Here is a 13,409-nt window from a genome sequence, read left to right as displayed (position 1 = left end):
AGACCTTTCTACAGGCAGAGGCATTATTACCCTCCAGCACCAAGGGGCAGATCTTCTCGTCTGCAGCAAAGATCTCAGCCCAGGCAACCTAGAACTGCTAGGCCTCAACTTCCACCGCAGACGGGACCGGCTGCAGGCTTTTGAGGCCATCACCAGAGACCAAAGCCATCTCCACAACCCACAACCGGATCTACCAGTAGGAGGCCGGGTTTCCTCCTTTTACAACCATTGGGTACAAATAACAACAGACCAATGGGTGCTCTCAATTATATCTCGAGGTTACCAACTTAATTTTGTCTCAACTCCAAGAGATTCTCCTCCAAAACCTTTTCCACTAAGCGAAAATCACATAATTCATATACAAGCAGAATTATCCACTCTTCTGAGAGCCAGAGCCGTAGAGGCGGTGCCCCGGACTCAGCAGAGCAGAGGATTGAATTTTGCGAGACATTAGGAACGAGCTTCCTGTCCTCTTCTACCACAAGGGGTGCAGGCTCTCTGGAAGCTGGAGCTGTGGAATTTGAAGCCTGGATCATTGCTGTGACCTCTGCTCACCTGCTCCTCAGGTTGCTTGGTCACATGGCATCGTCGGTCCACGTCACCCCAATGGCCCACCTAGCCATGAGAATCACCCAGAGGACTATCCGTTCCCAGTGGCGCCAAGCCTCTCAGGAACTCTCGGCACAGAGCCACATAACCACTCCACTCTGGCTCTCTCTGGCCTGGTGGATGCAGAAGTCCAACTTGAGAAAAGGTCTTCCTTTTCAGCCCCCGGCTGCTCAATTAACTTTGACCACCGATGCCTCCAACCTAGGGTGGGGTGCCCATGTGGCTGAGAGCCGAGGTGGCCTGCCAGATCAACTTCCTGGAACTCCGGGCGATGCGGTACGCTCTCTACTCATTCCAGGATTGCCTGTCCAACAAAGTCATCCTGATCCAGACAGACAGCCAGGTAGCCAAATGGTACCTGAACAAGCAGGGGGGCGCACAGGCTCTTACCTGCTCTGCCAAGAGGCGGCGCAGATTTGGGCCTGGGCCCTGTCGTGTTCCATGCTCCTGCGAGCCACCTACCTGGCAGGCACTCAAAATGTAGTGGCAGACCACCTCAGCCGGACATTCCAGCCCCACGAGTGGTCCCTGAACCCCTCTGTAATGACCAGGATCTTCCGCCAGTGGGGTCAGCCAGACGTCGATCTCTTTGCGTCCCTGCAGAACCACAAGGTGGACCGATTCTGCTCCCTACAGAGTGACTGCAGGAAACCCACCGTGGATGACTTCACCCACTCCTGGAGTGCTTACCCTCCAATTCTGCTAATAACCAAGACTCTCGTGAAGCTACAGCAGGACCGAGGCTCCATGATCCTCATAGCCCTGCATTGGCCGTGTCAGGTATGTTTCCCCATCCTCCGCGACCTCTCTGTCCAGGAACCCATTCGCCTGTGCACCTCGACCAACCTCATCATGCAGGATCAGGGCGGGCTACGCCCCCCGAACCTCCAGTTCCTGTCCCTGACCGCATGGATGTTGAAAGCCTGATTCTCCAGTCTCTCAACCTTTCTGCCAATGTCTCGCAGGTCCTAGTAGCTAAGTAAAAGCCTTCTACGCAGAAGTCATATCTGGCGAAGTGGAAGTGTTTCTCCTCATGGTGCACGCAAGAAGCCCTTGACCCCTTCTCTTGCCCCACACCGATGCTTTTGGACTACCCCTGGTGCCTTTCGGAGTCCGGTCTACAGACCAGCTCGATTAGGGTACATCTGAGTGCCATTAGCACATACCACCGAGGGGTGGGCAACACCCCAGTCTCAGTGCAGCCCTTAGTCGGGCGCTTCATGAGAGCTTTACTACAGCTAAAGCCTCCGCTACGTCCTCCTGTTGTGGCCTGCGATCTCAACATAGTGTTGAAATGGCTCATGTGGTCTCTGTTTGAACCACTGCACTCCTGCGAGTTCAAGCACCTCACTTGGAAGGTCCTCTTCCTCGTGGCAGTTACTTCTGCTTGCAGAGTGTAACAACTCAACTCTTTCTAACTAGGGCCCTGTCTGGTGTTCAGGCTGTCCCGTTGTTGCCAACAGCACCCCAGTTGTTGTGCTTGTTACACGCTATTGAATGTCTGTTGGCCCAGGGTGTTCTGGGAGCAGCCTGCAGCTTGCTATTCACCCGTCTGTGAGGACTACCATCCTGCTTGTCCTGGGAGAAAGCAGAGTTGCTTACCTGTAACAGGTGTTCTCCCAGGACAGCAGGATGTTAGTCATCATGAAACCTGCCCACCACCCCGCGGAGTTGGGTTTGCTTTCATTTTGTTATTTTATTTTTCGCTCGTACTTATACTGTGAAAGAAACAAGACTAACCCTGTGTGGCCTCAGGGTTAGTGGCATGCTGGGCATGCTCAGTGTGCCAGTCAATGTTCTAGAAACTTTGACAAAAGTATTCCATTACAGGGCTCCATCTGATGATGTCACCCATCTGTGAGGACTAACGTCCTGCTGTCCTGGGAGAACACCTGTTACAGGTAAGCAGCTCTGCTTTCAGATCTATCTCAGCATAGAAGAGATAGCAGTAATTTTCTTCTCAGTATTTCCTGGTACCCAAACAGATTGGAGAATTCATAATCATCCTAGATCTGTGGGTCATGAATCTTCTAGTAAGGGAGAATTACTGAATAATTTACTTAGACACCATTCTTCCTGCACTGTATCAAGGTGATTAGTTATCTTATGTTACTTTATTAATGTGGAGGCAATAATGAAACGACCTACAGGTGCATTGTACCTATGAGCCTACAAGCTAATTTTCAAAGAGAAACACCCCCTAGAGTTTCCCTTTGAAAATTTGAGCAGTTAGGGAAAAGCGGGTACTTTGTATATATATGGTTTCCTTTTGAAAATTACCCACGGGTACAAAGGACTTGGGAACTGTGCATCTGCTTTTTCTGCAGGCAGATTTTTCCTAAAAATCCATTCCATGCATATTGTTTTTCCACTCTGCTCTCGTGAACATCTTCCCTCTATCTCTCTACAAGTGCATGTGCTATGAAACCCCGCATGTACCTTTAACCAGACTGAGGGAGGACGATTTCAGAGAGCCAATTTACCCGGATAAATCACTATTTACCTGGCTTAATGGCTTTAAACAATTGTCCTTTCTGTGTCTATGGGGGAAAAAGCTTTGTGAATCAGGCCCTAGATGAAATTGCCCAATATATCTGTGGGTATTGAGTGAATTTCAATGATAAATTTATCTGGAAGGTTAATATAAGAGGTTTAATGAGGAAAAGGCATTGTTTTGGGACAATACAGGTTATGTGATTCAGTTTGATGCTAAACTGTAATAAATTGCTCTAAACCTTATTATTATATAAATTTGCAAATATAAAGTACATAATTGACTATGTCTTTGCTTGTTTATTCACACTTCTACCTGCAGAGCAACTCTAGACCTCAACTTACGCCATGCAACTATACAGAAGCAGGCACAACAAGAAGGCCTGGCTCGGAGGCAGAGGGAGAAGGAAAGAGAGCTGAAAAGTATAAAGAAACTGGAGCTACAGCTGAAGATTGCAATTGATGGATTATCACAAATCCAAGTTTTGTATGAAAAAGTCAATGCAGAGGTATGCAAAGAAAATCATTTGCAGTGATCTTCAGCATCACTATGATACAAAATATAGCTTAGAAACCTTTATTTCCAATTGTTATTTTATTTTGCCCAAGATTTTTTCGGTATTTGTTATAATCAACAAAAAAACAGGAGAAAATCATTGGGGAGGGACAAATAAGTCATTTTTTCCACTGATTTTTCTGCCGTTTGGTTGGTTATAATAAACACTGATAAATTCCTAGGCCAAAATTAAATAAAATCTGAAAACAAAGATCCCTCTCTATTTTGTTATCATACTTATATACCTCCTTTGTCTCCTGAAAAGGGACCCCAAGTGCTTTACAACAGAAAATGGTATAAAATACAATCAAAATGTGCATTACATGCAAAAAAGGAACTATTATGCCATATTTTATGTTCATACTTAACTGTCTGTAAATGTTATCTTCAGTATAGAAGGAGTCTATTTAGAAAGCCATATTCAAATCTGCTGTTACAAGTGTTAATGCCTGATTCTAATGGGGGCATTAGCTGGAATTTTAACACCCAATGCACCCAAGGGCATAAAGCATTTAGTAAATCATTTAAACTGGTTTTGCAAGCTTTTTAATGCTGATGCACTAGCATCAGTACTACCAGCTTTGATTAAGACTCCAATCCCCTCATGCACTCCCCTCTGACAGGAAAATCAAGGACTTCTATGGCCCAAAGTGCCTTTCATCGCTATGACTGAAACAGAAGCTTTTCCAAGTGGCGGCAGTAACCCCCCATCCCCAGTCCTGACTCAAGAATTAGTGCTCCACCCAACCGATAGCAGTAAGCCTCCACCCCCACAATTACAGCAGAATCCACACACAATCACCTCTCTTCCTCCATCTCCCTCCCCCTCACCCCACCCCCACAGTGGTTGCAGTAATGTCCCCCAAGCCCCTGATTCAAGATCAAGGGCTAGTCCATGATCCCATGGATCCTCCCAGCTTTCTTTCCTCCCTCCAGTGAGATAAAACTCCCACCTATGCTATCTGATTCTGGGGACAGGAGAGACTAGAGCTGCCTCCTGCCACACCAACTCTGAAATGCAAAATGGGTGCTAAATGACCTCATGAGCGCTGCCATTTGTTCATAGTAGTGGGTCAAGGATAGAGCCTTGGGCATATGACAGAGAATGAAACTATTGGTGGAAGAGGACTCTTCATAGGAAACCAAGACACATATGAGTGAAACAAGAGGAAAAGGAGGCAGAGATCTGGTGGTCTCATATGTTTACATGGTCTGCTATTTCTATTTCAGAAGCATTACTAAGATTGAAAAGAACTAGGAAGGGATTGAACCATAAACATCACTAAAAGGCTACCATTAACCTGTAAAAGACTTGCCTCAGTGTTGTGTCTCATGCACAAGCCAAAGTGAAAGCAGTAGAGAATATTGTTAAGGGAAAAATGATTAAAGACATAGGAGAAGGACAAGTACTGAACTGAGAGAGAAAAGGTTGGAGTTGAGAAGGAAATTAGAAAGTCCGAATAAAGTAAAAGATTTTGAGGAGGAAGGTGTTATTTTCAGGGCTGGTACAAGGTTAATAGGTATCTTAGACGAAACTTCAATCTTGCACCTTCCTCCTTACATACCTGCCTATTGGTGGCAGCTCTGACAGAGCATCCCCCTCTCTCATCCTACTTAACATCCATCACTTACTCTCCTCTCACCCTCCACCAAGTCCTGAATACACCTCCCTTTGCCCTCTGTCCACGGTACTTGGCATCACTTCTCTGTATCCCTGTCAAGCATCTCTCCTCTCCTTCACTCCCTGCTTAACACACTAGCATCAGCCCAATCTCTTTGCCTCCTTTTTGCAGTGCCCATCCCTCCCTCCGCCCCATCTGCCTAGAATCTTCTCTCTCTCACTGTACCCTACCCTCAACTATTCAACACTCTCTCTTTCTCTCCCCATCCACCCAACACATTCTCTCCACAACCCCTCCCCCCACCAATCCAGCTTATTTTCGGTCTCCATCCCCTACATCTACCCAATATCAATTCCTTTCTTGTATTTGGTCCTTAAAAGTGGGTAGGTGTCACCTAGAGGTTTCTGTGGGTTTTGTTGCTTTCCCTCCGCAAAAACATTTGGCACCCTAGTTGACCACATAGTTCACCTATTGGAAGAACTGGCCCTGGTTATTTTTAAGTAAATCAGAGAGTAAGTTAAGCTAGAAGGATTATCAAGAACAGTGATGTTGAAAAGAGCAGGAAGGCCTGTCGAAACAGTGATTGGGTGAATGGACTTCAGGGAAGGTGGAAAAACAAAGCGACTAGAGGAAGAGGCAAATAAATAAATGTCACAGATTTTTTTGATATTTTATTTTCAAGCACAGATATAAAACAAAAGTTCAAATGCTGCTTGAAACTTGCCCACTGCAATTACATTTACTCGTAACCAATTTTCTTTATTTTAGATGGATGCCTTACCTAAAGACGATGGGTTATTAGAAAGAAGGTGGGAGCTACATAGAGAAGTTGAAGCGATCAAAAGGAATTTGGCGCAGCAGGTGAACAGCAGCGATTCTACTTTTTACCTCTTACTGTCATTCCGTGAAGTGCTCATCGTACTCCTGATGGGAAAATTACTAAAGAGGGTCATTTCAAAAGAATTTCTACCAGTTAAATAGCACCTTACCCTTGAACACGGCCTGTTATAAAACTGTGAAAATACTTAATCAAAATGAACTTCAAAGAGTGATAAAAACAGAATATTAACAAAGAATCACCCTAAGTCAACACCAGTATTCTTGGCTCTTAATAATTAGAATTCAAAGGCAACACCATCATATAGTTATTATACACACTGCCCACACAATATGCAGGTAAACATACACACATTTAACCTGTGTGTGCATAACTTTACACATTTCCGGGGACAGGGTTGGAGCAGAGTTTGCACTCATGTACCTACTTTGCATTTTGAAAAGTAAGCCCATACATTTTCCCAAAAACATTCTGCCCAGATACTAGCAGGTGTAAATGTGTGCAGGTAGTTTTGGTGGGATAATTCTCAAAGGGAAAGTATGCACGTGCTTTCCCTCTGAAAACTGGTGTAATTTCTGCACATATTCAGTTTCAAATGTATGCAGGCTGTTACAAAATGTCTCCCTAAAACACAATGAGGCCAATTTTCAAAGGGTTTAGGTGCCTAACATTCGGTATTAAGTCTCTTGCCCGAGGTGGAGTTGGCGCTACCTGTGGAGGAACCCCCCACAGGTCCCCACCGTCGGAAGGTGAAGCCGGCATGAAGCAAAGACCCCACTAGAGCTTCACCACTACCAGCTCTCGTTCCCCTCAGGTTGAGCCCTTGGGTACCAGGGCCGGCTGGACTTACGTGGGGTCTCTGAAGGCTGCGGCGACGAGGCCGGATGGATTCCAGGAGCGGGTCCAGGAGCTGGCGTGAAGGCTTGAGTGAAGAGGCGGACAAGAACTGGAGCAGGCAGCGGTATTCTTAGTAGTGGTACCAGGCGTGGGTCAGGACAGGCGGCAATTCTCATAGTCATGGTTCCGGGCATTGGTCGGGACAGGTGGCAGTTCTCGTAGTCGTGATGCAAAGTGAGGCCCGAAATCCAGAAGAAAGTCGCACTGAACAGGAACGCAGATGAGATCCTCCATGGAGGAACAGGATACAGGACCTAGGAAGCCAGAAGCCAAGGCAAGGTCTGAGAGCCAGACCTTGCCTTAAATAGGAAAAGGAAGGGCAGGGCAAGGAGGAGGGGCCGCGGCAATTTCCTGCTGCGGGCCCTTTAAATCCCAAGCAGAGACACGCGAGCGGGCCTAGAGAGGCCCAGAGGGGGAGGGACCCACACCGAGGTCAGCAGCGCGTCGGAGAGGCCTGGGCGGACGAGCCTACCAGCGCGCTGAGAATGAGAACCGTGAGGGAGCGCCCCGAGACTGACTGCTCACCGCCACACACACGTCGGAGCTGGTGGAAGCCACGTCACGGAGGTAGGGGGTGGCGAATAGTCGCATGGAGCCGCAGCCAGCGGCCATAACAGTCCCTAAATTCGCCCTTTTGAAACTGTACTAAGGCTGAGTGGCTAAATTTTGGTTCTAAATTCTGCATGGCTACAGAGTTAGGGCAGAGATGGACAGAGTTAGGATGGAGAAACAAAATTAGGTGGTTAGTGCTGATTTTCAGAACTGGGCACCTAACTTAGGGGCATAAATCTAGGTAAATGAATAGCATTCTGTTTTGAGTTCTAAATTTAGGGAAATTTTCAGATGAAAAATGATGCTTCTAAGTTTGGCTTAAATAGGCTCCTAACTTTGGACTCTAATTTAGGTCCCTAAATTTAGGACTCAGTAAGCTAATGATTATTAAATTTATCTGGGTGAAGTTACACACATAAGTTGTACCAGATATTCAACAGGACTTACACACATAACTTTATCCCCAGATATTGAATAGAAAATGTATGTGCCTTACTTTACCCAGATACATTTAGGACTTTGATTTCTCCAGACTTGTGCACACAACTTTAGATGGAGAACACTTAATATGACAATTAGCCCCACCCTCGGAACACCTCCACTGATGCCCCTTTATGTGCACAAAATGTATGTGGTCGATGGGGGGGGGTAAATACTGAAAGCTTGGCTTTTGTGCACAGAACTCAAAATGTTACCTGCACAAAGACTTTAAATATTGAGCTCTCAGCTTTCTTTGAATATCTGGCTCCGTGTTAATAATGCTGTGTTCTTTAATGCAGCAAACCCTTACCGAGGTGGAAGCACATATGGTGGAACAGTGCATTCTTGAAGAACAGCAGCTTGTTAGGGAGCAAACCCAGGGCAGAGAAGAACTGATCAATCTGACACGTCTGGCTCAGATCAAGTCTGATGAGCGGGATCAGAAAGCAAGGGTTTTTGTGAAAACCAAGGTAATAAAACATGACATAGTGTATGTTACATAAATTTCATGGTTTGAGAAACATACTTTCTGTGTCACCGTGACATGTGAGGTTTACTGGCAAGTCTATAATTCCCTTCCAAGGAGCCAGGACTTAGATTTCAGTAACCTCTGATTGGAAATATTCTTACTTTGTCTCATAGATAGTGATGGGAAAACTAATTATGTATTAATATTTATTATTTATCTTTGTATCTTTGGTTTTGCTTTAGAAGCAAGTCTAAACCACATATAGGATAATGTAATGCATGCAGAGCATTTAAGTCTAAGCAGAACTCTTGGAACATGTTATGCTTTTTGTTCTTTTTTTTCTGAAGAGAAAAAAGATCAAAGGAAAAATGTACAGCAAAGAGCTTGGTACATCTGCTCATGCTTCTCATCAGCCAAGCTGAAGAAATGAAAAAACAAAGTTAAACGTAGAGGTCAATATTCAGTTTGCTGGCAAGTGGCAAAAATATCTGGGGAAAATTTAAGTGTAATTTTCCCTGCATATTCAGCGGGACTTAATTGCACAAATCTGCTGCCGAATATACTCAGATAAAGTTGGGAAGCTACTTTTCTGACTAGGCTTGTGTATGTAACTTTAATTGGAGAGCACTCAATCTGTGTACTCCCCAGCTAACATATAGCCCCATCCTAGAACGTCTCTATTGACAACCTTGTAGTCTGTAATAATTTTAGTGTGCACAAAATTTATGCAGTCTGCAAGGGTAAAATTTCAGAATTTGGCCTTGTGCATATAACTCAAAGTTATGTGCACACAGGCTTTGAATATTGACCTCCTATAGTTCAAATAATACAAATGCAATAAATGAAATCCTGTAGCTTTTCAGTCTTGCTCCCTGGAGTTTATAGGATCACAAAATATTTGATCTAGAATGTAAGGCTCATTACCCCCTGGTACATATGCCACCAGTCCTTCTGTCCAACATGCCTCTTTTTAAATGCTGGCACCACTATAATTTCAAAATTTACAACCCATCTGTGCAAATCTCATGATGCATAAGTTTAGCTCCATTGGCCTGCGGGTTTTAAAAATGTTTGCGATGCCTGCATTCAAGAGGGATTGGTGTGTTAACTTTCCACAGGTAAAACCAGCAAATAAGAAAGAAAGGCAGGGAGAGAGTAGATGGAAGAAAGCAGGACCAGAGAGAGAAGAGGAATATGCAACTGTATGTGATTGGGGGCAGAGGGGGGCTCCCTACTAAAATCAGGGGTCAGCATGTGTTAGCTCTGTGGACCTTTCAGCCAAAAGCTAAGTCCATTCCATGTTACCATTGCTAATGGCAGTGGCTATTCTCTAAGCGAACCTAATAGCAGGTAATTAACTTATCCAATCCTTTTTTAAACACAGCTATACTAACTGCACTGACCACATCCTCTGGCAACAAATTCCAGAGTTTAATTGTGCGTTGAGTAAAAAAGAACTTTCTCCGATTAGTTTTAAATGTGCCCCATGCTAACTTCATGGAGTGCCCCCTAGTCTTTCTATTATCCGAAAGAGTAAATAACCGATTCACATCTACCCATTCTAGACCTCTCATGATTTTAAACACCTCTATCATATCCCCCCTCAGCCGTCTCTTCTCCAAGCTGAAAAGTCCTAACCTCTTTAGTCTTTCCTCATAGGAGAGCTGTTCCATTCCCCTTATCATTTTGGTCGCCCTTCTCTGTACCTTCTCCATCGCAATTATATCTTTTTTGAGATGCGGCGACCAGAATTGTACACAATGTGGTGAAAGCAGTAGCTCCCTCCCTCAGTTGAGTGTCTGGGAACCAATATCAGTAGACAAGCAAAAAATAAAAAAGACATGCTAAGAGAAATCAGGGAAACTAACCAATTTGACAGTGCAATAATAATGGGAGATTTCAATTACCCCAATATTGACTGGGTAAAAGTAACATCAGGGCATGCTAGAGACATAACGTTCCTGGATGGAATAAACGACTGCTTCATGGAGCAGTTGGTTCAGGAATCAACGAGAGAGGAAGCTATTTTAGATTTAATTCTTAGAGGAACAGTGATGGGGCCACTTGGCAATAGTGATCAAATTTGAACGAATAACTGGAAGGGGGACAATAAGTATATCTACAGCTCTAACACTAAATTTTCAAAAGGGAAACTTTGATAAAATGAGGAAAATAGTTAGAAAAAAATGAAAGGTACAGCTGTAAAGGTTAAAAGTGTTCAACAGGCATGGACATTGTTTAAAAATACAATCTTAGACGCGCAGTCCAGATGTATTCCACGCATTAAGAAAGGTGGAAGGAAGGCAAAACGATTACCGGCATGGTTAAAAGGTGAGGGCGACGTCGCCCGTATGACATAGTGAGGGCAAAGGTAGCGCTGGCGCCATTTTGAATATTGGCAATACGGCCCGCGTGCAGGAGGTCGCTCCCAGACCCCCGCTGGACTTTTGGCAAGTCTTGTGGGGGTCAGGAGGCCCCCCCAAGCTGGCCAAAAGTCCCTGGGGGTCCAGCGGGGGTCCGGGAGCGATCTCCTGCACGCGTGACGTCGGGAGCCAGGAACCAAAATGGCGCCGGCGCTACCTTTGCCCTGTCACATGATAAGGGCAAAGGGCCACCGGCACCATTTCTCTTAACGCAGCCGTGGCCAGAGAGCGCGGGAGATCGCGCCGGGACCCCCCCACTGGACCCCAGGTAATTTAAAACATTTTGGGGGGGGTTCAGGAGGGTGGGGGATAGTGAGGGCAAAGGGGGGTTCGGGAGGGTGGGGGATAGTGAGGGCAAAGGTAGCGCCGGCGCCATTTTGAATATTGGCAATACGGCCCACGTGCAGGAGGTCGCTCCCGGACCCCCGCTGGACTTTTGGCAAGTCTTGTGGGGGTCAGGAGGCCCCCCCAAGCTGGCCAAAAGTCCCTGGGGGTCCAGCGGGGGTCCAGGAGCGATCTGCACGCGTGACATCGGGAGCCAGGAACCAAAATGGCGCCGGCGCTACCTTTGCCCTGTCACATGATAAGGGCAAAGGGCCACCGGCGCCATTTCTCTTAACGCAGCTGTGGCTAGAGAGCGGGAGATCGCGCCAGGACCCCCCACTGGACCCCAGGTAATTTAAAACATTTTGGGGAGGTTCGGGAGGGTGGGGGATTTGTTTTAAAGGGTCGGGGTGGGTTTTAGGGTTGTTTTGGTGTGCCGGTTTTCCCGCCCTCCCCCGATTTACGATTTTTAACGATTTTAAAAAAAAACAAAACACAACGATCAGATTTCCCTCCCCCCCCCCCCCCCCCCCCCAGCCAAAATCGATCGTTAAGACGATCGATCACACGATTCACACCCCTATTGTAAATTGCTTTGTTTGAGAGCCTCTGGTTCTGCAGTTGATATTTTCTGTTGTGGTGTTGAGGAAGGAAGCAATATTACCTCAAAGCACAGGAGCATCCTTCAGAAGTGACATATTTAAGCACTTCAAATGCTTACTGCATTTTTTTACCTTCCTGCTCATACTACTTATCATTGCTATAGTTCCATTTATCGTATGCAGTGCCATACAAAACATAAGAAACAGTCCCTGCTCAGAAGAGCTTACAGTCTAATCAAGACAAATACCTTTAAGATATTGTGTATGTCCATTCATTTCCAGTAAAGGAAGTCTGAATGATGGTGTTGAAAATATATTTTGCTTTCCCTAACCTTGTTTATCATAAAAATATTAGAAACGCTCTCCGGATGTATGTATTCCATGACCTCCAAACAGGTGAAAATCATTTTTAAATAAGGCCACTAGTGAGGATTTACTGTCATTTTTCTGCATTTCTCTGTCCCTCAACCTTTCTGGGCAGACTGGATGGACCATTTGGTTCTTTTCTGCCATCATTTCTATGTTTCTCTGTATCAGTTATTTTTCTTGTATACCTCTGTTTTGACTTTTTCATTTACATATAGAAATGTACTAGCTGGCGGAGGATGTAACATCAGTGGGCCTGATGGCATCTTAGGATCTGAGTTCCTCAATTCCCGGGTTCAGTCGTTTCATTATTGTGGTCATCTGAGTGCTGGTGAGCTTCACATCCTTCTTGAATTCTTGCTAAGCGGTAATAATGAAGGCTAAAAAGAAAGTTATGGACTTTAAACAGTTTTTATACTTTAAAATGAGCAAGAATGATGAGGGGAATTGACACGAGGGGTAGTTCCCCTCTAACCTGTGACCGTAAGTAGGGCCAAATGGCATAAAGAAAGATCGGGCTCTAGATACGCCAATAAGAGCAGAATTCAGAGATTGGTTTTGCAAAGGTAAGGAAAGATATCAAGGACAACAAAACAGAATTGATGGGAATCATGGCTGAAATCAAATAGGACCTGGCAGATCTCAACAGATAGGTGACAAAATTGATAATAAGGCTGATATGCAGGCAAAGGAAATCCTACAACTATGCTTCAGATTTTGCATGACAATAATATGGCTTTCAAAGAGAAAATGGCTGACATAGAAAACCGGTCACACTGGGGCAACCTGAGATTTCATGGAATTGCTGAGATTGAGGAATTTAAAAATTGTGCAGAGAAATGCAGAGATTTTGTGACTATCTTCTGTCAGTCCAGGACGGACAACCATCTGGGAGTGCCACATCAGTGAAGCTTGATTGAGCACATCGAGCTCTCAGGCAGCGGGTTAATAATAGGCCCCAGGACATTACTGTATGCTTCCACGATTACCAAATGAAAGAGCGGATCTTCAATGCTGCATGGAAAAACCTTCAGTGGCAGTGGAAGGGCAAAATGTGGCAGTATTCCCTGATTTATTGACTGCGACGGTGCAAAACAGGCAAGAGTTGCATGAGGCCACCCTATATTTGAGAAAAGATAACATAAAATACAGATGGTTACACTCATTTGACCTAATTG

The 13,409-nt window shown here is 45.2% G+C and overlaps 1 protein-coding gene across 1 annotated transcript in view; it reads left to right on the top strand.

Moving 5' to 3' along the window:
- Positions 1-13,409, top strand: part of CCDC146 (coiled-coil domain containing 146) — a 393,451-nt gene that overhangs the window by 301,251 nt on the left and 78,791 nt on the right. Inside the window, exons 9-11 of the mRNA XM_029617030.1 lie at positions 3,425-3,611; positions 6,049-6,141; positions 8,347-8,517. Coding sequence (XP_029472890.1) covers positions 3,425-3,611; positions 6,049-6,141; positions 8,347-8,517 — 451 coding nt within the window. The remainder of the gene's footprint in view (positions 1-3,424; positions 3,612-6,048; positions 6,142-8,346; positions 8,518-13,409) is intronic.

The sequence above is a fragment of the Rhinatrema bivittatum genome, chromosome 9 (genome assembly GCF_901001135.1).
Source record: "Rhinatrema bivittatum chromosome 9, aRhiBiv1.1, whole genome shotgun sequence".
NCBI lineage: Eukaryota > Metazoa > Chordata > Amphibia > Gymnophiona > Rhinatrematidae > Rhinatrema > Rhinatrema bivittatum.
The sequence above is the reverse complement of the archived record's forward strand: the minus strand, read 5'-3'. Positions and strand labels throughout refer to the sequence as shown.